Raw genomic sequence first — 24,189 nt, forward strand, 5'->3', positions numbered from 1 at the left:
TTAAGAATACTTAACTTCCAAGTGGAGTCAGTGGGTGCATTTATCTATGAGCACACACATGCTTTCACATGGCGGCCTCGGCAAAGTTTCTCATATGATTAAGGAATGCTTTATGAATACTGAAATGTCCGACCAACAGCATCGAGTGGGCGGAAAGTGAACACGCTCTTGTCCACTTGCACTGGATCTGAATCTGCACAACCCCACACCATTTCTCATCTGCATCGAGGTGGGCGGAAAGTTAAAGTTGTGTTTCCTGTGGCTGTGTGTGTGTGAGCTGGGAGCTGTGAGAGCAAAATGGCGGAGTTTGTAGTCAGGCCATTGGTATCCATGTTGACAAACAAGGCGTCCAGCTACCTGCTGGACCAGTACAAGGTGATGAATGGCTTGGAGGAGGAGCGCGAGACCCTGAAGCGCAAGCTTCTGGCGATCTTGGATGTCATCCAAGATGCGGAGGACAAAGGAGCTTCCCGGCCTGGAGTGAGTGCTTGGCTCGGAGCGCTGAAGAAGGCAGCCTATGAGGCGAACGATGTCTTCGACGAATTCAAGTATGAGGCCCTCCGGCGTGACGCCAAGAAAAAGGGACATTACAAGAAGCTTGGCTTTGACATCGTAAGCCTCTTCCCTGCTCACAACCCCATTGCATTTCGTTACAGGATGGGCAAGAAGCTGTGTAAGATTATGCACAAAATTGAGAACCTTGTCAGAGAGATGAATGACTTTGGATTCAACCAAACTCAGCAAGCACCACCATCCAAGCAGTGGCGCAACACAGATTCCATAATAATTGACTCTGAGAAGGGTATTGTCAGCAGGTCCAGAAACGAAGAGAAGAAGAAGGTCGTGGATATATTGATTGATCAAGCTGGTGACAGGGATCTCATCGTCCTTCCCATTGTTGGAATGGGTGGACTGGGCAAGACCACGTTCGCTCAACTTGTCTACAATGATCCTGGAATCAATGAGCATTTCCAGCTCCAGAGGTGGTGTTGTGTGTCTGATGATTTTGACGTTGTTAAGATTGCAAGCAGCATCTGTGAGACCAATGAGATCAATCGTGAGAAGGCATTGCGGAACCTTCAGAAAGAAGTAACTGGAAAAAGGTTCCTTATTGTGTTGGATGATGTATGGAATGAAGATGCTGATAAGTGGGAAAAACTCAAGACCTGCCTCAAGCATGGTGCCAAGGGGAGCGCAATACTGACGACCACTCGCAAAACACAAGTGGCTCAAATTATGAAGACATGTATTGATGATAGCCATAATCTTGGAAAACTAGATAAAGTATTTCTTAAGGAAATATTTGAAAATAGAGCATTCCGTTTGCAAAAGCCAAAGGCTGTTGAGCTAAGCGATGTGGTTGATAAGATTATGGACAGATGTGGAGGCTCTCCTTTAGCTGCCAAAGCCTTTGGATCTATGTTGAGTAACAAGACTAGCATGAAAGAATGGACAGACATACTAGCCAGAAGCAACACTTGCAATGAGGGCACAGAAACTTTTCTTGTACTAAAGCTCAGCTATGATGACTTGCCATCACACTTGAAACAATGCTTTGCCTTTTGTGTTGTATTTTCCAAAGATTATGAGATTGATGTTGAAACATTAATTCAGCTATGGATGGCACATGATTTCATACCATTGAAAGAAGGTGAAAATCTTGAGAAGGTTGGTAGAGAAATTTTTGTTGAGTTAACTTGGAGGTCATTCTTTCAAGATGTCAAGCGAATCCCTCGAAGAGAATGGGAGGGGGAGCTCCGTCCTAGAACAATATGCAAGATACATGATCTTATGCATGACATTGCCTTGTCTGTTATGGGCAAAGATTGTCTTACTATAGTTGCTAGGCCTAATGAAAAGGAGTTAGTGTCCACTGGTCCTACACGCTACTTGTTCTCATCATATGTGTATATCGGAACTCTGTTGGATGATTATCTGAAGAAACACTCTCCCGGTCTCCAGACACTGTTGTATCCGGATCGCTTGACCTATGGCTCAGCACCACACTTGTCGAAGTACAATCATCTGCGAGCATTGCAACTCTTTGAATTGCCAAAACTTCCACTCCAACCAAGGCACTTACAGCACCTAAGGTATCTTGATCTCTCAACGAATATGTCAATTGAAGAGCTTCCCAAGGAAATAAGCATACTGTATAATCTACAGACTCTTAAGCTTTGTAAATGCATAAGGCTTGGTCGACTGCCAGAGGATATGAAGTGTATGGAAAATCTCCGCCACCTCTATACAAATGGATGCTCATCATTGAAGTGCATGCCTCCAGGCCTCGGGCAACTCACTTCTCTACAGACTCTAACATATTTTGTGGTGAGCTCTAGTCCTGGTTGCAGTACTATTAGAGAACTACAGGACTTAAATCTTGGTGGTGATTTAGAGTTATCTCATCTTCAGTTTGCAACTGAAGTAGATGCTCAAGCATGCAGCCTTGGAAATAAAGAGAAACTTACACATTTATCTCTTAAATGGGGTGATGACAGCAGTGATGAATTGGGCCACCACAGGAATGTGCTTGATGCTCTTAAACCTCATGCTGCCCTGGAGTTTCTAAGAATACGCTCCTATAGAGGTACTGGCTTCCCGGCATGGGTGGTAAGTATTAATTTTCTGCAGCATTTGACCGAGCTCAAGCTAGATGGTTGTACAAGGTGTGAGGAATTTCCCCAATTTGGTCAATTTAAGTCCCTTGAAGTTCTTGTTTTGAAAAGGTTGAACAAACTTCAAAGCCTATGCAATCATAGTTCATCTGCAATATTTCCAGCATTAAAAGATCTCAGATTAAAAAAATTGGAGATTTTTGAGAGATGGGTGGCAACAGAAGGAGAAGAGTTAGCATTTCCTCAGCTTGAAAATGTTAAAATTAAGGACTGCCCAAAGCTAGCAATTCTGCCTGAAGCACCAAAACTCAAGTTTATAACTCTAAAAGAAGAAAAGGCACAGCTATCCTTATCAATATTGAAGGCCAGGTATATGTCTTGCTTGTCTAGGGTTGGCCTATCCGTCAGTGATGATACAGAAGCAGCACCAATAACAGAGCTTGATCAGGATTGTGAAGTATCTCTTTCGAACCTGCTGTTGGATGGTTGCAACTTTTTGTTCTGCTCAACTCCATTGCAGCCAACTGTTGGGGTCTGGAAATGGTTTGGTCAGCTTGTGCATTTGACTCTCAAATCTTGTGATGTGCTCATCTACTGGCCTGAAGAAGAGTTCCGTTGCTTGGTATCATTGAATAGTTTATCCATTAATTCCTGCAGCAAGCTAGTAGGCCGCACCCAGAGGAAAGGATGCCGTACTCAAGTAAGGGATCAACTCGTGCCAAATCTTAAAGAACTAACAATACATCATTGTGGAAGTTTGACAGAGCTTTTCGTTCTCCCTCCATCTCTCACAAGTATTGATATGCTGGATTGCAATAGTCTTGAGTCCATACTGGGGCAGGATGATACAGAGTTGGAGAGTATACTACACTTTGATGCAGCATCATCATTGGAACACTTCAATGACCTCACGTCCACATGTTTGCTAGAGCATTCACCTTCACCCAGGATTAATCCTTTGCAATGTCTTGATTTTTTGAGTATAATTAGCTGTAAGAACCTTCGTTTCATGCCAACGCAGTTAGATGCACTCCAATTTTTGGATATTGATGATTGCAATGGGCTGGAGTCGCTGGATTGTTTGGGAGACATGCTGTTACTGGAAACTCTATACCTTATAAGATGCAAACATCTGGCATCTGTACCAGGAAGTCTTGGGAGTTACTCGGCACTTACGAAGCTCTGCATTCAATACTGCCCAGCTTTAAATATGAAGCCACTTTATGGACATCTCCAACAACGGCTTGATAGCCTTGAAATGAAGGATCTATCTAATGCTGGTTCAAGCTGTCCTAGTGAAGGTACCTTTCAATTTCGTTTACCCCATTATGTATCTCCTTTTCCATCTGTATAGTTTACAGATGTACATCTTGCAGCCTGTAGTTTCAAGTTTATCCAACTCTCCTCGTATTTTCACATTTGGAAACACATTTGTTATGTCTGTTTTTTTGTTTTGTCTTTGCAATTCAATGTCAAAAAAGCTTTTCAATAGAGTTTTCTCATGTCCCGAGTAAGGAGATGGGAGGTTTGCTTTCAGAACGATGATAGCCATTAACTTGGTTCCAATAAACTTGCATCACACCTAAATCATCACATATATCCCATTTCCAGTGGTTATTGTATTTATGCACAAAAATATCAGTACAGTAATATCGATCACATATGTGAATGCAACTATATTTTCTATAACTTGGTAAATACAGGCTAATGCAACATGGAAGCAATGTAGTGACATATCATTTATTTGTATAGTTCCGTAAGTTTGACTTGGATTGACCTCATGTGTGGCCGATCTGTATTTTCTATAATTTTGATAAAGGTTAATACACCATGGAAGTATGCTGTCTTGTGTAGTGACCGTACACAGTTTATTCTTTTATGTCTATATCCAACTACTATTTATTTGTATAGCTCTGTAAGTTTTGACTTGCTCTTAATGTTCATAGAGATATTCTGACTTTGTTTTCCATGTACAGGGCCTAAACTATGGGAACCAAAGTCCTGGAAATATATGGTTCCTTCACTGCGCAAGCACAAGCACTGAATAAAGATGAGAAGATATCATGTACGTTTCTGGATTTTTTTTTGGCATCTTTGATTCTGAAAGTTTGTAGGCTAAAAGATCAGTTTTGGTATGTTCACCATTCTTGGGCTGAATGTGTGTAATATCCTTGCAGGGTCGCTCCTGTGCATACAAGTGATGAACACAATTGGTAACTACCCTATTCAAGGGAGTGGAGTTCTTTTATTTGCCTGCTCCCTAAGCTCTGATGAAAATAAGCCGCTCGAAGGCCTGAAGCATGGAGAAAATGAACTCCAACTTGCAGAACTTCAAATTGCTCGTGCTGAATCGTATTTACTTTATGCAGAACAAACAGGCATGTCCTTGAGCAAATCGTCTCTGAAGCATGGAGTCGCGAGCCTTTAGTTTTCCTTGTGTACTTACAGTCCACTGTAATACGGTGTGCTATTTCACATCTTTTTCATAATCTTTAGAGCAGAGTTAGTTCAGAGTTAGAGACAGCTGCTTAGTTGTCAGTGTGTTTATGGCTGCTTCAGAGAGCTGATTGTGTGCGTGCGCGCGTGTTAGTCGATGCTTGCCAATTCGCCATGTACACACCACAAAGCTGCCAGCCTACAGCGCCGTGGATGGCAGGACAGATATTTCTGCGGCCTCTGCATCACCTCACCTGTTCTTGTGCCGCCCGATCGAACGGTTGCAGCAAATTGGAGCAAGCGTTCTTGCACCCTGAAGCTAGCGAACTGGGAATCGGCCTAGGCTGTAGAGCGCATCATCCAAAATGCGCAACCGGGGACATCTACCAAGGCACTCAAATCCATCATCATCCTGATCACCTGGGAGATTTGGCAAGAGCGGAACTGCTGCACTTTCAGATGCAAGACAGCCTCGGCAGCAGAGATCATCAGAAAAGTTCGCCAGAATTTGGAGCTTTGGAGCCTTGCTGGCCCAAACTGTTTAGAGCCTCGACGTGAGATTATCCACTTAGATTTGAGGCCTCTCAGGCCCCTTTGTAACTCTTCTTCTTTCGCCCACCCGATCACTTGATCAACTCTGTTTGCGCTCTTTTTTGTTAAATCAATGATGCCAGCACAATGCCGGATCTTTCAAAAAAAAAACGAAAAAAAAAGAAGCTGCCAGCCTGCCACCAAACTTACAACATCTCAAATAGCAGTGCCTTGGAGGATTAACATACAGTCCATGATTATAGAGTAGAATGCAGGTGCGAGCTTCCACCATTTTGCTCTGCGGCAAACTAAAGCCGATCTCCTGAAAGAAATGATGTAGACAACCATGGTAGTAAGTTCGCTTTGCTTCTTCTTCCGCTCAAACTGAACAGGCACACATGTCCCAAAACAGAACAGAACCGAACAAAGGAGAACAGCCCCATAACGCGGGCTGTTTGTCACCGTGCACAAACCTGCTTCCGTCCATTTTACCACCGTCCGCCGCTTGCCATCCCTAGCTTTCGCCACTGATCAGAGAATCACAGATAGAGTTAGCGCTTTTAGCACTCCGACAATAAGCAGCTTCTCCATGGATTATAGTGGGGAAGAACATGTATGACTGCAATGCAGGGATTTCAGAGAAGATTTGCCACAAATTCAGGAAACAACCAATTCTCTTATTTTACAAAGCCGTCCATAATCCTTCTTTCATAGACATGGTAGTAACTAAGTACAGTAGTAACTAGGAACCATCTATCTGATTTTATGATTTTGTCCATTCCCCCGAAGTCCATAAGACCCAATAACGAACATACTCCTCGACGGCGAGTTCTTTTGCTGTGGCGGCGGGGAGGCCTCCAGAGTCGCACGATGAGACCGGGAAGGCTAACTAGCACCAGCTATCGTATTCTCGGATGGGATCTTGAACGCTTGCTTGGCTGGGGCACCTATGCACTGTGATTAGCCTTCTGGAGCTTTTGACGCTGAGCACCTTCATGTGCATTTAGATATTGGGTAGCGGCATGGATGCCAATTTTCGAAAACAATAGCACAACCTCGTCCTTTTTGTTGCCTGTCAAGGAGAAGCTCCGTTCACCATCTGAAAGTGGGTCTCATCGCTTGTTTGATATGGCAAAGTGCTGCCAGCCCGCCGCAGAGACAAACTCCATCGTCCCATAGGAGATTGGTCTGCCGTCACAAGGAACCAAGCCTTGAATCGATCATTGGCCTCCAACTAAAATTTCCGATGTATCCCATTTCTAACATATGTCCCCATTCAACTCCATGTGCCACTAATTGCGTTGGCAATTTTCTCTCACTCTATCGACTTTGTCCGTTTGTGTGCGTTGTTGGCTCGCACATAGTCCTGGCCATCTCAGGCCTGGCCCTGTCGGCCCACCTAGGCCCGGCCCTAAAATCCAGGGCCTAGGCCCGATGGGCTTGCCAATGGGCCAGGCTTGGGCCTGAGTTTTGAGCCCACCAGTAGGGCCTGGACGGGCTTGGGCTTGGCATTGCTTCTCCTACATTAGGAAACTAGTTATTTCTAGACATGATGTATGTTGGAGTTCATTGCTCCACCAAACTTCACGTGCTTAGCTTTGAATTTTTCTCCCTTCAAGTGCAGCCACAGCTGTCGATGATCTAACATGCCTTTTTTTAGAACATAAATTGCTTTCTTCAGATAAGAATGATGCACTGCAATTTTTCATAACAGACTTGAAGGACAAAAAAAAAACTAACACCAAAGAGTTTTTTTCGAAACGGCTAACACCGAAGAGTTGTCATTGAGGAGAACCACCCACAGTAAGATACGAGTTTTCACGAGGAAAGCAGAGGAACAAATCTGAGAGATTAGGAACAAGTCTAAGAGAGAGATGGACAGTTTCTTCAGGATCTGGTCATCATCTACCCTTCGCGTGAGGCTGCTCTCTTGTCCTTGTGCTCAGTGTGTCCAAGCAGGACCACAAAGTGGTGTGCCTTGTCGAACAGGGCTGGGGTTGGTCGTACCATAGCCATGGCTGGACTGCGTCTCATCTTCAGTTAACTGGAAACTTCAACCACAGTTTCAGTTTCAGATGGAGGGGAAGAGACGTACGTAGGTAAGCACAACCTCTCTCCCCAAAGGTGGCGGAGCTGCGCCGCCCCTGGGGAGTCCCCGTCCACACCGCCCTCAGCCCTCCCCCTCCATCGCCTCCCACTATAGTCGCCGTCGCTGAGGACGCCGCGGGGCGAAGCCCCTGTGGTGAGGCGGCGGTGGCGGCGCAGTCCTCGGCCGACGGTAATGCGTGGGGGCAGCGGCGTCCATCTCCCTCCTCCTCCAACGGCAGTGCGCAGCGGGTTGGCGGTGGCCAGGAGATGTCCGGCGGCTGTTTGGCAAATGAAATTTTGGCTGCGATGAGATCTGATCTGGGCCCGAGGGGTTTAGATCGAGATCCACTATGCCTGCGCCTCGCCTTGACAACGGCAAGAGGAGATCCCCCCTGGGTAATCTTCGCGGCACGAGGACGCCCGGTTCTCTTGGCCCGGGCATGGTGGTGGTGGCTGCCTTCTCCACCGAAGGCGGTTGGCCAGGCTGGTAGTGACGGATCTTGGATCCTATTATTAGCACCGGCGGCGAGTTTGGGAGACATTGTCGTCGGTGAAATCCGAGCCGACTCCGGTCATGGCGGGCGATGGCGGCATCTACGTCGTTACCTTGATGAAAGCATCGTCAAGCAACTATCGTCAACCTGCTCGTACCGCTCCGGGAGAAATCCTAAGATCACCAGATCGGACGATGGCGGTGCTGCGGTGTCGTGTTCCCTATTGGGGGCATCGTTTGTGGAGCGGCGCTGGATGAAAGAGGCGTAAGGTGGTGTGGTGTGCCTTCTCTCACGTCGACGACGGCGTGTCTCGGCGGCATGGAACAGCAGGGTCTCGCCGGTAGGCATGTGAGGATGGATGAGTGCAGGATGGTGTTATTGTCTGTCATCATGGTGGCGTCAATGACAGCTAGACTGGGCAAGGTAGATGCAGTAGTACATCACTGAAGATGGATTGGTGGCAGGTGGCTGCGGCGGCCTCATACCCGGCAGGCGTCCTGGTTGGGACTTCAGGTCATAGATGTTAAGTTTGGCTGCGAGGTCTGTTTGATATTATGCCCGGACTATCAGCATCCCTATATCAACTGGATAGGAGTAGCGACAGATGCAGAGGGCGGGGGTCCTCCTCCTCTAATAAAAAATCACCAGTAACTGGGATCGTAACACAGTCTCCGCCGCGGCTGCAGGTAGGACGAACATCTCCTCGTCCTTGACTCGGCCTGCATAAAATCTTTTGGTAGTGGCCGCCCCCCCTCTCTCACCAGTTGCATGGTCGCCGCGGCATCATTCGTGTGGAAATCGCTTGAGGAGATCCGGTGATACGTACATACTACTATGCAACGAGTATTTCGCGTGTAGGAGTACCAAATATAGAAAAAAATACTAGAAAACATAGTACTGTTATGAGTGATATGTTTTACTTTACACATTTGTATCCCATACTTTGTACATCAGCGCCTTCTTTGCTGTTGCTATCAGCGAAGGTCATGGATGCAGCAAATTGAACACCGTAGTGTTCTCCACCTCATATTTCCTATGTATCCCATTTCTAACAGATGCCCCCGTCCGACTGCCTGTGACACTCATTGGATCACCAATTTTCACTCACTCCATCGACATTGTGATGTACGGTTGTTGACTCGCACAAACATGTTGTAGTTTCGAACATTGCTTCTGCTGTATGTTAAAACTAGTTATTTATAGACTGGATGTAAGTGTAGAGTTCATTACTTCACCAAACTTCATGTGCATGCCTTCTATTTCCTCAAGTTCACCACACTTCATGTGCCTGACCTTTTATTTCCCTCCAAGTGTGGCCATAACAACAGAATAAAAATCTACAACTAACAACTAACAACTCTTCTCACATTGATATAACTAAAAGGATCTTCTCTCAATAAACTTACAAGAGAAAGACCACATGTTTGCATCAATATCCTCAATTGGAAGGCCTGGGCCCCATCCGTGAGGAGTCCAAACGTCTTCCCTTGCAACCCGTTCGAATCCGCTTTATCTCACACTTGGTTAGATTTCACTTCACCTCCTTCATCTATATTATAGTTCGCCGATGTAGTGGTCCATAAACTAATATATGTGATGGGGCGTCTGAATTAAATAGAGAAAGTACCTATGTGTATTTGACAACCATTTTCCCAAAAGGTCAACCTACTAGATTTCACGGACAACCTTGAAGGTCAAGAGACACTTCATGATGTCTCCACCCCCTTTAGCCCAATCAATACTATACAAAACTACTATTGATGTCTCGTCGAGGATCTTAGTAGTGTTCCTACACGCACATTTGTTTTTAGGGAACCTTGTCAAAAGGGCATGATGCTCCTGCGATTTCATAAAGAAGAAGAGAGTTGGCCTGGTTTATAAGGAAAACTAGACCAAAAAACACACAATTGCTTGACTTATTAAGGGACGAACAAACGAAAACCCAAAATGCAATAACAAAAAAGAGAAAAGAATAAGGAAAAAAAAGCTACAGTCAGGCAGCTTGACCTCCACCGCCTTCCTCCTCACCCGCTACCCCTAGATATGAAAGTGGGATTTTTACACCCGCAGGTTCTGTCTTAACGAGCTGACCAGGGATTGAACATCAGACTTGTTCATAGCGTTGTTCTCCAACACAAGTTTCCAATGTATCCCATTTCACACAGATGTCCCCGTCCAACTTCCTGCGGCACTCATTGTATCGCCAAGTTTTGCTCGTTCCATCAACATTGCCCATGTTGTACGTTGTTGACCCGCACACATGTGTTGTAGTTTCAAGCATTGCTTCTGTTACATGATAAAACTAGTTATTTATAGAATTGAGTAAGTGTAGGGTTCATTCCTTCACCAAACTTGTGCATACCTTCTTATTTCCTCAAGTTAACCAAACTTTATCTGCATGCCTTTTATTTCCCTTCTTCAAGTGTGGCCATAGCTTTCGAGGAACTGGCATCTCTAAGGTGCACTATTGCATGCAACCTTCACATGCCACAAGTTGGCATCAATCTCAGTTACAAAAATAGGGTCCACAGGCTTAAAAGATGTCCCCCTGCAACTGTTTGTGTCAATCACCATGTTAGCCATTTTTGCTCTCTCCATAAATAGGGTCCACAGGCTTTAAAGATGCCCCAGAAGTTGTGGTTCATCTTAGTTCCGAAGATACAGTCAACAAGCTTTGAAAAAAGATTGTGATGTCCCCAAATGCTCCTCGGTCAATTCCCTTCAAAATGTTTTGCTACACAATGGGTTCTCTTATATGGTTATATTTCAGCAGTTCAGCCCAGATTGTCTTGGCTAAAAGAAAATGCGACCACTCGTGCCAAGTCTATGAATTGAAATCAGGTAGATAGGTTTGACCACAGGGAACCTAGCCATTTGAACTATGCTCAGATCACAAAGAAACAATTTTCTTTTATTCAACTAACGACCACACACTTCTTATACTTTACTAATTTTCACCATGGGGAAAACACAAAAAAAAGTGGTCACACCAAACATGTTTATAAATAAAAAAAATATCATAGTCCAAACAATTGTAGAAATGTTAATTCATTTCTTTGACTATTTACTGTAGGGAAAATCCCCACAGCCTCATTGATTGGAACAAAAAGGGAGTCATAAGTACAACAACGGAACAAAGGAGAAGGCTAAAACTAACCTAGAAGAGACAATACAAAACCTGTGTCTAAGGAAAGGATCTGATCCAAGTGAAGAGATTTTGCCTAATGCAGTCCTTCACTCTATGGCTAAGCAAAGAAATATCATGTACAAACTGCATCTCAATCCAGCAAAAGAGGGCCTAAAGTCTTCCCATTTCTTAGAATCCAGATGTTCCATGCAGCTGTCTCTTTGGGTCGTTGGCTCCCTCTTTATGCATTCTGTCTCTCTTTTAAGGACTCTTTCTGGGCGGTCAATGGAGTTTTCGAGTGGAAGAGACCTGTTGAATAATTTGCTCCCGGGCCCAATAGTACCTTTTTGTCCGTGGAGGAATTTTTTCCCCAAACTCCAACGTTAACATATTATGCACAGTGTGTGATACTATAGGCATAGGAGAACTATAAAGTAAGTAAATAAATGCAGAGGGCATTAGGAATGAGAAACATAATCAGTTCTGTAGGTTCCGTATATATACGACTGTAGGAGTACCAAACGGCCAACAGGTTGCACTTGTCTGATTTTTCTCCTTGATCCGTGCTGGAGCTGCCAAGTTTATGTCCTTGATTTCATGCTGCTTGCCGTGATTTTCTGCAAATCCAGAGAAGCGGCAGAGAGTTCCCTCGGCATACAACCGATTCATCAAGTGAGTGATCAGTGGTTCATTCTAGTTCCCCGTTTTAGCTTGAATCTTCTCTCTGGCAAAATTCGTATGCATGATGCATGATTTCCTATGTACGTATGCAGAGACGAGATTCAGCGTATCAAGGCCAACAATCCGGACATCACCCACAGGGAGGCTTTCAGCGCAGCTGCCAAGAATGTAATTAACTTCATCTTCTCTATTTCTCAACACACATTTTGATCGGACCGGGTTCGATCTTTGATTTGTTCAATACTTTGTGTATTTATCACCGATCGTCTGCATGCATCAGTGGGCTCATTTTCCACACAGTCAATTACAGCACAGGTGCCTGAACTTGGCAAAAAAAGTCAGTTTGATGCTAAAACTTATGGCGTACATTGAACTGGTGACAGCACTTGGTTTGGTCGTGCATCTACGGTGCTAATCATGTTTTGTATACGCACAACATGCTGCCGAGGCGCGCCAACGTGGCGTGGGACCAAATGTCAGTGACCAGGAGGTCGAGAGTGGTCGAATCCCAGGATCGGCCTTTTCGGCTCCAGGCTGTGTGTCCTCTCTAATTTTTCTTACTGTGCCTCGATTTCTTGTTTGAAAAATAAACCAACTGCCCGGTAAAACATTGATGCTTCGTAAAAAAATGTGTCATTCACAGTCAAAATGCAATCACACTACCGGATAAATAATTATCTTCTATGAACATTTACGGGTACTTGAGCTTTGCCAATTGTGTCAATCGTGCTAAAGCCAGGATTAGACCTGGTTAAACCAATAGTTCCTATTATGTACAACAAACACTAAAGGTAGGTAACCTCTGCAGAAGCGACCCCCATGCGATCGATTTATGTTCGAAAACCATGACTTCTTCCTTTCTTGCGATGCCTCAAACTGATAACTTCCCACTATTGTTCCGAGCGGCACGAGCCGCCATGGCCTCGTTGGTGCCTCGCGGCCCTCCCACATTTGTCCACACCATGAAATCTACCAGAAAAGACACATCGCCGATGGGTCTCCATATCTGCCGGCCTCCTCCCTGACTTTCACCAGAGGTTCTCCTCGCCGAGCCATCAACTTTCCCTTGGTCTTACAGGTGGTATTTTCACCATTCACTGCATAGTGCTGCCTTGCCGCTTCGTCCTTCGCCATCCATCTAGGCATGTCGATTTGTTCTCTCTCATGCGGATGTTACTCCTACCCCTACAGCATGCTTGGTAACCACTGGGAAAAGGAATGGGAATTTGTACGACGGTTTGTATAGGGATTAGGCATGGGAAGTACATTTTTAATCCCATTTCTTTGTTTGGTATAAATGGGAATTATTAGATTAGGATGGTGCTCCGCGATGAATTAACAGGGTACCCCATGGAAAAGAAATTGATGGGAATTGCTATCTCAACTCCCATTCTCCATCACACTTAAATTCTCATTCCCTCTAAGAGCAACTCCAACGCGGCGACCCAAATCGTTCGCCCGCGTCCGTTTGGGTCGGCATGGACAAAACTGTAGGCCCAACGCGCCGACCCAAACCCAAAACACGTTCGCTTTGTGTCCGTGTGGACTCATTTCCGGCCCTAGATTGCGCCTGCAATGCGTCGGCACGGACGCCTCACGTGCCTTCTGGCGGCCGCCCAACTACCACCTGTAGTCATATTTATGACGACCACCGACAGCAGGCCCTTCTGGCAGTGTGTAGAAGGGCCGTCTGCCTGTCTTTTTTAATGGACACCTGCGGTGGTGCCGGCCTCATCCACAACTCCCGTCCACATCTAGCCACCTTTGCTCCCTCGTCGGCGACAGCCACCCAGTAGCAAACCCTAGCCACCCAACCTTGGGACTCTTCAATGGGAAGGGAGGGTAGAAAGGGAAGTTCAGCGCCGGAGCGAGCTCTTCCCGCGGGCACACAGCTACGTCGCCGCCGGCTTGACGCGGCATGCCACTGCGGGAGTGGGAGCGGCTCTACATCCCAATCCACCATGCACGATGGCACTGGCAGTACCACCAGCCCTTTCCATACCCAGATGTGAACTTGCCGCACGGCTGGCATCTCGACCCGCAGTGCATCCCCATCCCGAGGGCACCACGGTCCGCACGGGCGCACGCTCAGGAGGTTCGCAGGCGGCACGAGCTGCTCACACTGGAGCAGCACGCCATGCGTGACTACGGGCCAGATTCCCCCAACTGGGAGCGCTGGTTTGCACTAGAGCACGAGGAGGAGCGCCGCCTCAGCGCCCACATCAACCACGACCTTCCACCGCTGCCCTTGTAGGTATAGCCGGAGGAAGAGGAGGTGGAGGCGGAGTACCAAGCCGCCCTCGAGGAGGCCCTGCAGCACGCGCTGGAGGTGAGCCAGATCGAGGAGGAGGCCCATTGAGATGGGCTGGAGCAAGCCCTAGCTTTGCCGCGGCGAGGGACTTCGTCCAGGCGCCCCTGTTCGTGCCGCCACCGCCACGGGCGCCCCCCCCCCCCTCATCAAGCCCAAGGCCGAGATGGAGCCGGAGCGCGAGCCAACTCCCATGCGCAAGCGGTCACTGCCGTCTCCACTTGGTTGGAGAAGTCCTATTTGTGGACCGGCTAGCTCCGCGAGTGGGTGAGCGCGCCTCCATGCCACTACACCGCCATGCCGGAAGAAGAGGAGGCCCACCTTGAGTGCTGGAAGGCGCATTGGCTCACCGATGAGGGGGCCGATGGCGAGCAGCAGATGTGATATGAGCAGATGTTGTGCCACGACGAGGAGGCTTTGTGTCTTGAGGAGGAGGGTGCGCCCGCCTAGCTGCTATGCCGCCGCCGCCGCAGACTCCGGAGGAGGCTGCCTTGGCGGCCTATCACGCCGCGTTCGGGTGGGCTGGGCCTCCCCCGTCTTCATTGACCTCGCTGGCGGCGACGATGACGACGGGAAGGGAAAGGGAAAGGGCAAGGCGGTCTACTAGGGCAGCGTGTGGGCGCTTATTGAGTTTTTTTTAATATTTTCTAGTTATGTTTAAGTGGACTTTGGCTGGCGTTTGACCGGCCGTTTATGTATAACTGTGGTTAATTCATCAGTTTCTGTCACGTCCGCATAAATGGGTCAGCCTCCCGTTGGGCGCACCTGCCGACCCAAATGAAAAACTGGGCACGCACGTCCGCCTGACCGACCTAAACGGACAAAAAATGGACATAGTGCGGGTCCATTTGGGTCGGCGCATTTGAGTTGCTCTAATCAGTTAGATGACTTCTAATCTCCTTGCCCCTCAAATCCCATTTCGGATCTCTAACTCCCACGAACCAAACAAGCTGCATAATGTTTGCGGTTTGCCCTTGCTTCCACCTCCACCACCCCATCCGTGTCAGCCAGTGGCGGAGGATGAGAAAAATTTAAGGTGGGGCGAATCCTAAAGGCTAAAAAATGATTTGATGCAATAAAAAAAATAGCATGTACACACTAACAATACACTCTAATAATTTTAGGTGATTCTAAACTGAATCATTAAATTCAATTGATTTTCACACAAAAATAAATAAGTTGAAGGGAGAAAACAAATCTAAATAGAAAAATGGCCTGAAAAAAATATGGACTAGATTGCCAAAGCTATTTTCTGAACAAGTGTAAGAAATTTGATAAATTCTCGAACGGAAATGTACTCTCTCCATTTCTAAATATAAGACTTTTTAGAGATTCATACATGGACTACATATGGAGCAAAATGAGTGAATGTACACTCTAAAATATATCTATATACATCCGTATTTAGTTCATATAAAAATATCTAAAAGACTTATATTTAAGAAAGGAGGGAGTAGAAATTTATAGCTCTCCGTGTGTATACGTTTTTTTTTTCTGAGTGGGACTCCATGTGTATACGTGGTATACTGGTGCGTGTGCTGGCTGATTGGGATTGACCTGATCCCTTTGGCAGCTCCGCTACTAATGGGCCTAAACAACGTGGACCGAAGCTGAGCGACTAGGCCCTCTCCTGCCTCGCCCTACCGTGGCGGAGCGTGACCAAAACATAAGGGGGGCCAAATATATATAAGAAGGCACAATATACATGAAAAAAGCAAAGTCCTTCCGTTTCAAAAAAAAAAAAGAAAAGTCCTAGAACAAATATAAGAGATAGTTTTAGACCAGTAAATTTGTTCACACAAATACAACTTATGACAAATTAATTTTTGGAAATCTAAATGAATAAATTACCACCACATCTCAATTCCCAGGGTGCACTTGGGGATTCAGGTTCAGGGAGTAGAGGCACGCCGGCGTTGACGTGCGGCTCGGGAGCATAGCGCTTGTAATTTGGGAAGAAGGACATTGAGGATTTGAGGTTCAGGCAGTCCGGCACCGGCGGCGTCGACGAGCAGCTCCTGGAGCATAGCCCTTGTGAATAAGAAGAAGGGCATTGAGGATTTAAGGTTCAGGCAGTCCGGCGGACATGCCGCCGTCATCACCGTGGGCGGTCGTCGATTGCAGACTTGCAGTGATTAGGGTGTGCGGCGGAGACAGTAACGTACATGAGAGCGCGATTGTTTTGATCTCGTGTGTGGTTCAAGCTGCAGCTGCGCTACATTGTGAACGGCTGGGCCAAAGTGGTGTGTATTATTACTAGTACTAATTACCATTTTGCAATTTTCAAAGGGGGGGTCGTGACCCCGTTTGATCTCCACGTAGCTCCGCCAGTGCTACCGTGGTGTCAGTCTCGTCTTCGGCTAGATCCATTCACCATGTCGGCAGCACCACCATTACAACCGCGACGTCAACCCTGACGGTCTGGTCCACACGAGGGCAGGCGGCAATGATCCATCGGGTGGATGCGGTATTCTTTCCGGTTGATGCGCTGTCATGTCTGTTCATTATGGTTTGGACTAGCCTGCATGTGCAGAGGACACAAAGATGGTTGAGATGTCGTTCGCTACATTATGAGGCGTTGTTTTCGTGTACTACGGATGATGTAAAAACCCAACAACACGACGCCCATCAAGGATAGGCTGAGCACATGCCAGCATTCTCAAAGTGGATTTCCTAAGAAACATCATCCACACTATACTACTAAACGCAAGCACACCACACGTACTGGCTACTGCAGAGAACGCACGCTCTGTCCACCGCACATCCCGCCCAAATTGCTGCCGCTTCGCTTCCCTACTCCCTCTGCTACGTCGTCGCTGGACAAGGCGCCACTCCGTCCACCGTTCCCCTCTCACTGCACCTCGCCGCCACCTCGGTTCGGGTCTCTGCACGCGGCCTCACAGTGCGGCTGCTCGGTTGCCGTCGACGCCGCCGGCTGGGTCTCCGGCGTGCTTCCCCGACAGGCTCCTCCACCTCTCAGGTATCCTTCTTCCACTCAGCCATCCTCCGGAAAATCAGCGCCAGTTGCCTGAATCACCCCTAACCCCAGACCATTTTCTCCTCTGCAAGGTGGTTGTGTTTTCCTGTGTCAGTGTGTGAGCTCTTTCAGTTGGGAGCTGTGAAAGACTGAAGGGGGAGCAACAATGGCAGAGTTTGTGGTCGGGCCACTGGTCTCCATGTTAAAGGACAAGGCGTCCAGCTACCTGCTGGAGCAGTACAAGGTGATGGACGGCATGGAGGAGCAGCGTGAGATCCTCAAACGCAAATTACCGGCCATCTTGGACATCATCCAGGATGCGGAGGAGAAAGGGGCTTACCGCCCCGGAGTACGTGCTTGGCTCGAAGCACTCAAGAATGTCGCCTATGAGGCGAACAATGTCTTCGACGAGTTCAAGTACGAGGTGCTCCGGCGTGAGACCAAAGAGAAGGGACACTACAAGAAGCTTGGCTTTGATATCTTGAGCATCTTCCCTGCTCACAACCCCATCGTGTTCCGTTATAGGATGGGCAAGAAGTTGTGCATGATTGTGAAAACCATTGAGGTCCTTGTTGCAGAGATGAATGCCTTTGGATTCAAGCACATACAACAAGTGCCACCATCCAAGCAGTGGCGCATTACAGATTCCATATTAAACGACTCCGAGAAGGATATTGTGAGTAGGTCTAGAGATGCAGAGAAGAAGCAGATTGTAAGTATATTGGTCGATCAAGGTAGTGACAGGGATCTCATCGTCCTTCCCATTGTTGGAATGGGTGGGTTGGGCAAGACCACATTTGCTCAGCTTGTCTACAATGACCCTGCAATCAAGAAGCATTTCCAGCTCCAAAGGTGGTGTTGTGTGTCCGATGATTTTGACGTTACTAAGATTGCAAGCAACATCTGCCAGATCAATGAGATCAATCGAGAGAAGGCATTGCAAGACCTTCAGAAAGAAGTAAGTGGGAAGATATATCTTATTGTGCTGGATGATGTGTGGAATGAAGATACTGAAAAGTGGGAAAAACTCAAGACCGGCCTGAACCACGGAGCCAAGGGAAGTGCAATACTGACGACCACCCGTAATGCACATGTGGCTCAAATTATGAAGATGTGTATTCATAGCCAAGATCTCAGAAGGCTACATAAAGATTTTCTGAAAGAAATATTTGTGAATAGAGCATTTTGTTTGCAAAAGCCAATAGCTGTTGAGCCAGACCTAAGTGATGTGATTGGCAAGATTCTGGACAGATGCGGGGGCTCTCCTTTAGCTGCCAAAGCCTTTGGATCTATGTTGAGTAACAAGACTAGCATAAAAGAATGGGAGGACATACTAGCGAGAATCAAAACTTTCAACGAGGACACAAAAACTTTACCTATACTCAAGCTCAGCTATGATGACTTACCATCCCAGTTGAAACAGTGCTTTGCTTTTTGTGCTTTATTTCCCAAAGATTATGAGATTGATGTGGAAATTTTAATTCAGCTGTGGATGGCACATGATTTCATACAATTGAAGAAAGGAGACAATCTTGAAAAGTTAGGCAGGGACATTTTTGATGAGCTAACTTGGAGGTCATTCTTTCAAGATGTCAAGCGAATCCCTCGAAGAAAATGGGAGGGGGAGCTCCGTCCTAGAACAATATGCAAGATACATGATCTTATGCATGACATTGCCTTGTCTATTATGGGGAAAGATTGTCTTACTATAATTGATAGGCCGGATGAGAAGGAGTTGTTGTCAGCAGGCCCTACTCGTCACTTGTTCTCATCATATCATTTTATCGGAGGCTATTTGGATGATTATCTGAAGAAATACTCTCCAACTCTCCAGACAATTATGTATGCAGAGTACATTCAGGGATCAGCACCACACTTGTGTAAGTACAATCATCTGCGAGCACTGCAACTCTATGGATTCAGTAAACTTCCACTTCAACCAAGGCATTTAGAACACATGAGGTATCTTGATCTCTCGGGAAACTCCAAGATCAAGGAGCTTCCCAAGGAACTATGCATACTGTATAATCTGCAGACTCTTAACCTTTCTTCTTGTCCAAATCTGGGTCGACTTCCAAAGGATATGAAGTATATGGCAAATCTCCGTCATCTCTATACCAATGGATGCACCTCCCTAGAGTGCATGCCTCCAGACCTCGGGCAACTCACTTCTCTACAGACTGTAACATATTTTGTGGTGGGTTCCAGTTCTGGTTGCAGTACTATTAGAGAACTACAATACTTAAATCTTGGTGGTGAATTAGAGCTATCTCGTCTTCAGTATGTAACCATAGAAGATGCTAAAGCATGCAGCCTTGGAAGCAAAAAGAAACTCACACATTTATCTCTTAAATGGAGTGACAAGAGCACTGAGGAACTGAACCAACACATGAATGTGCTTGATGCTCTCAAACCTCATGTTGTGCTGGAGTTTCTAAGCATAGACTCCTATAGAGGTATTGGCTTCCCGGCATGGGTGACAGGTCTTACTTTCCTCGAGCATTTGACCGAGCTGCACCTAGTGGGTTGTACAATGTGTGAGGAATTTCCACAATTCAGTCAATTTAAGTCCCTTGAAGTTCTTTTTCTGGAAAAGTTGGACAAATTGCAAAGCCTGTGCAGTCAGAATTTATCTGAATTATTTCCAGCATTAAAAGATCTCCGATTAGAAAGTTTGGTCAAATTTGAGAGATGGGTGGCAACAGAAGGAGAGGAATTAACATTTCCTCTTCTTGAGAAGCTCCAAATTATGAACTACCCAAAGCTAACGACTCTGCCTGAAGCACCAAAACTCAAAGTCATGAAGCTAGAAGAAGAGAAGGCTCAGCTGTCCTTGTCAGTACTTAGATCCAGGTACATGTCTTGCTTGTCTGAGTTATCCATGACTGTCAGTGATACAGAAGCAACGTCGACACCTGAGCTTGATCAGGATCGTGAAGTATCTCTTTCAGAACTGGTGTTGCATGGTTGCAGCTTTTTGTATCCCTCGATTAAATCGCAACTTGCAGGAAACGGAGTCTGGAAATGGTTTGATCGGCTTGAGGATTTGGTTATTAGTAACTGTGGCACGCTCATCTACTGGCCTGAAGAAGAGTTCCGAAGCTTGGCATCATTGAACAATCTTTCCATTCGTAAATGCAGCTAGCTAATAGGTCCCAACCAGGTAAAAGGACATCATACTCAAGGAAGGGATCGTATCCTGCCAAATCTAAAAGACCTAATTATATATGATTGTGAAAGCTTGACAGAGCTTTTTGTTCTTCCCGCATCTCTCACGGATATTACCATTAAGTCCTGCGGTAGTCTTGAGTCCATTCTGGGGCAGGATGATAGAGAGTCGGAGAGTCTACCACAGTTCAATACAACATCATCGCCGGAATACTGCAATGACCTTGCATCCACAAGTATGCCAGAGCAGTCACCATCACCAAGTACTAATCCTTTGCCATGTCTCGAGATTTTATATATGAGTGGCTGTAAGAAGCTTCGTTTGCTGCCAGCGAAGTTGGATAAACTAGAAGGTCTACTTATTGAGGGTTGCAATGGGCTGACGTCGCTGGATTGTTTGGGACAGCTGCCATTTCTGAAAACACTAGTTCTTCATAAATGCAAACACCTACCACTACCAGGTAGTGACGGGAATTACTCAGCCCTTCGGAGCCTCACCATTCAATACTGCCAAGCTATAAATATGAAAACAATTTATGGGCGTCTCCAACAACGGCTCCAGAGCCTTGAGTACAAGAATCTAGCTCACGCTGTTTCATGCGATCCAGATGAAGGTACTTTTCAGTTTCCTATACTTCAATTAGTTTCTGTATTTTTGTCTGGTCTATTGTGTTACAAGTTACAAGTGTACACCTTAAAACCAGTAGTTTAAAGTTTTCTTCAACTGTCCTTGCATTTTCGATTTTGGAAACACATTTTGTATGTCTATGTTTAGTTTATTTCAATGTCAGGAAGCATGTGACTAGAGTTTTTTGGTGTGTTAGCCATGTAGTGAATAGGTTTGCGTTTGCCTTGCTTACGATGGTAGCAATTAGCCTTGATTCAGTAAACATGGATCACGCCTTAATCATAATTTACACTGGTTGTATGCTATGTACCGATTCCAGTGGTTATTGTATTTCAGCACAACAAATGTGTGTATAACAAATAATTAATTATAAAGTACTGCTGACCTCATATGTTGCTGCATTTGTATTTTCTTTAATTTGGTATAGAAGTTAATAAACCATGGAAGTACATTCTCTTGTGTAGTGACCGCGTACAATTCTATTCTGATATGGCTATCCTAATATCATTTATTTGTATATATAGCTCTGTAGTTTTGACTTGGATGCTGTTAATTTTCATAAAGATATTCTGACATTGTTTACCATGTACAGGGCCTAAACTATGGGAACCAAAATCCTGGAAATATATGGTTCCTTCACTGCGCAAGCACGAGTCTGAATAGAGGTACACATACCATGTACGTTTCTGGTTTTTTCTTTTCTTTTTTGCATTTGTTATTCTAGAAGTTTGTAGGCTAAAAGATCACTTTTGGTACCTTCACCATTCTTGGGCTGAATGTGTGTAATTTCCTTGAAGGGCCGCTCCTGTCCTGCCCATACAAGTTCTGAACACAATTGGTAACTGTCCTCTTCATGGGAGTCGAGTTCTTTTATTTGCCTGCTCCCTCCGTCAGCTCTGCTGAAAATAGGCCACTCCAAGGCCTGAAGCATGGACAAAATGAACTTCAACTTGCAGAACTTCAAATTGCTCGAGCTGAATCGTATTTACTTTGTGCAGAGCAAACAAGCATGTCTTGAGCAAATCGTGTCTGAAGCATGGAGTATAAGTGTACTTGCAGTTACGTGCTGGCGAGCCTTTAGTTTTCCTTGTGTACTTACAGTCCACCGTAATACGATGTGCGCTATTTCACATCTTTTTCATAACCTGTAGAGCAGAGCACGATCCTGGTTAATGCAGACATCTGGTTAGTTCGGAGTTGAGACAGCTGCTTAGTTGTCCGTGTGTTATTGGCTGATTCAGAGATCTGATTGTGTGTGCGTGCGCGCGTGCTAGTCGCTCCTTGCCAATTCTACTACCTGCCATGTACACAAAGCTGCCAGCCTACAGCGCCTTGGATGGCAGAATGGGTATTTCTGCGGCCTCTGCATCAGGAGTCTCGAGTGTTCGTTCCACCTGTTCTGGCCCTGCGGCCCCTGCCCAATTGCCCTGCAGGTCTGGACCTCTGAAGCAAATTGGAGGGAAAAAACATCTATGACAGCAATGCAGGGATTTCAGAGAAAATTTGCCACAAATTCAGGAAACAACCAATTCCTTTATTTTACAAAGCGGTCCATAAACCTTATTTTTATAGACATGGTAGTAACTAAGTACGGCATTTCCTATTTAGCGCTGCAGGCGCCAGTTATAGCTGTTTCCGCAAACCGGCGCCTGCAGCGGCGTTAGCTGGGCCTGGCCCATCTTTTTCCTTTCCTTCCTGTCGTGGGGAAGGAAAAGGAGCTCTTTCGATGGGAATCGATCCCGCGACCTCGCGGTCGTTTGCCTCACGCACTAACCACCCCACTACCTCGTATTAGTTGCTTATCTACTGCTTCTTCGCCATTTTCTTCTTACAACAATTCCTTTTTCCTATTTCTTTTTTCTTTTTATTTGGAACGGTTTTGTTATGTTTTTTGTTTTTTTTTCTTTTTCTTTCTTTTCAGAATGTTTTTCTTTTTTATTTTGCTAATTTGAAAGAACGTTTTTTTTTCACAATCGGTGAACTTTCTTTCACAGTCGATGAACTCTTTTTCAGAATCGATGAACTTTTTTCTAAATCGATGAACTTTTTTTCTAAATTGATGAACTTTTTTTTAAAACTGATGAACTCGTTTCATAATCCATGAACTTTTTCAAAATCGATGAACTTTTTTCAAAATCGATGAACTTTTTTTCTAAATTGATGAAATCTTTTTCAAAACCGATGAGCTCTTTTCACAATCCATGAATTTTTTTTCAAAATCAATGAACTCTTCTTTCAAAATCGGTGAACTATTTTTTGAAATCGATGAACTTTTTTTCAAAATCAATGAACTCTTTTCCAAATAGGTGAACCTTTTTCAAAATTGACGAACTTATTTCAAAATAACTTTTCCCCCAAAAAATCAATGTTTTTTTTGCTAAAAATCGATGATATTGTTTTGTTAAAAATAATAAAAATATTATATTTGTTATAAGGTAACGTTTTACTAAAGGAAACATTAACTAGGTCGGTTTTCTTTGCAGTATGCAGAAGAGCTAGGATGGTCTATTGGTTATGGCGTTAAGTTGTGAATGTTGAGGTGCAGGGTTCGAACCACAGCGATAGCGTATTTTGTTTTTTCTCTGCGTTTTCTTATCGAGTCTATTGGCGGGCCGGCCCGCTAGGCGTCGCTAGCGAGCGCCGGTAGCACCAATGGGCGCCTGCAGCGTCGTATAGGAGATTTTCCTATTTACCGCTGCTTGCGGCAAGTTGCCGGGGCAACGCACAGGCTAGCGGCCGACCGACACGAATGGGCCGGCCCATTTGAGTAGATCGTGTTGGCATTATCCCATCCGGTTTTGGGAACCTTTCAGAAGGTTCCCTGAATCGTTTTTTTTCTTTTCTTTACTTTCTTTCCATTTCTTTGTGGTCAGGTTTTTCTTTTTCTGTTTTCTTTTCTTTCAATTTAATTTTCTTTTTCCAGAAATATTCAAGATTCTAAAAAAAGTTCAAATTTTTGAAAAAGTTCCTATTTTCAAATTTTATTCCTACATTCAAAAAATGTTTGCATTTTAAAATTGTTTGGGAGTTTAAAAAACTGTTCCTGTTTTCAAATTTTGTTCCTACATTCAAAAAATGTTCGCATTTTAAATTTTTTTGGAAATTTGAAAACATGTTCCTGTTTTCAAATTTCCTA

General features: G+C 45.3%; 2 protein-coding genes and 1 long non-coding RNA gene across 4 annotated transcripts; all 3 read left to right on the forward strand.

The window, feature by feature from the left end:
• The first annotated feature begins 297 nt into the window (after positions 1 to 297).
• LOC123076376 (putative disease resistance protein RGA4) lies at positions 298 to 5,126 on the forward strand. The gene is made up of 3 exons (XM_044498665.1): positions 298 to 3,916; positions 4,592 to 4,680; positions 4,793 to 5,126. Exons 1-2 carry the CDS (start codon positions 298 to 300, stop codon positions 4,657 to 4,659), a joined length of 3,687 nt encoding a protein of 1,228 aa, XP_044354600.1. The 3' UTR covers positions 4,660 to 4,680; positions 4,793 to 5,126.
• A 6,781-nt stretch (positions 5,127 to 11,907) lies between these two features.
• On the forward strand, positions 11,908 to 12,274 carry LOC123085646 (uncharacterized). Its single transcript, XR_006439844.1, has 3 exons — positions 11,908 to 11,963; positions 12,065 to 12,140; positions 12,253 to 12,274. It is a non-coding gene; the product is annotated as an uncharacterized lncRNA (long non-coding RNA).
• A 4,718-nt stretch (positions 12,275 to 16,992) lies between these two features.
• On the forward strand, positions 16,993 to 22,249 carry LOC123105324 (putative disease resistance protein RGA1). Of its 2 annotated transcripts, none has more exons than XM_044527382.1 (4): positions 16,993 to 17,260; positions 17,350 to 21,039; positions 21,646 to 21,731; positions 21,851 to 22,249. In XM_044527382.1, the coding sequence occupies exon 2, from the start codon at positions 17,424 to 17,426 to the stop codon at positions 20,400 to 20,402; it is 2,979 nt and encodes a 992-aa protein (XP_044383317.1). In that variant the 5' UTR covers positions 16,993 to 17,260; positions 17,350 to 17,423; the 3' UTR covers positions 20,403 to 21,039; positions 21,646 to 21,731; positions 21,851 to 22,249. The 2 variants fall into 2 exon arrangements, with proteins under 2 accessions (XP_044383317.1, XP_044383309.1); XM_044527374.1 differs by having other exon boundaries at positions 21,646 to 21,718.
• The last annotated feature ends 1,940 nt before the right edge of the window (positions 22,250 to 24,189 follow it).

This window comes from Triticum aestivum, chromosome 1B, assembly GCF_018294505.1.
Source record: "Triticum aestivum cultivar Chinese Spring chromosome 1B, IWGSC CS RefSeq v2.1, whole genome shotgun sequence".
Classification (NCBI taxonomy): Eukaryota; Viridiplantae; Streptophyta; class Magnoliopsida; order Poales; family Poaceae; genus Triticum; species Triticum aestivum.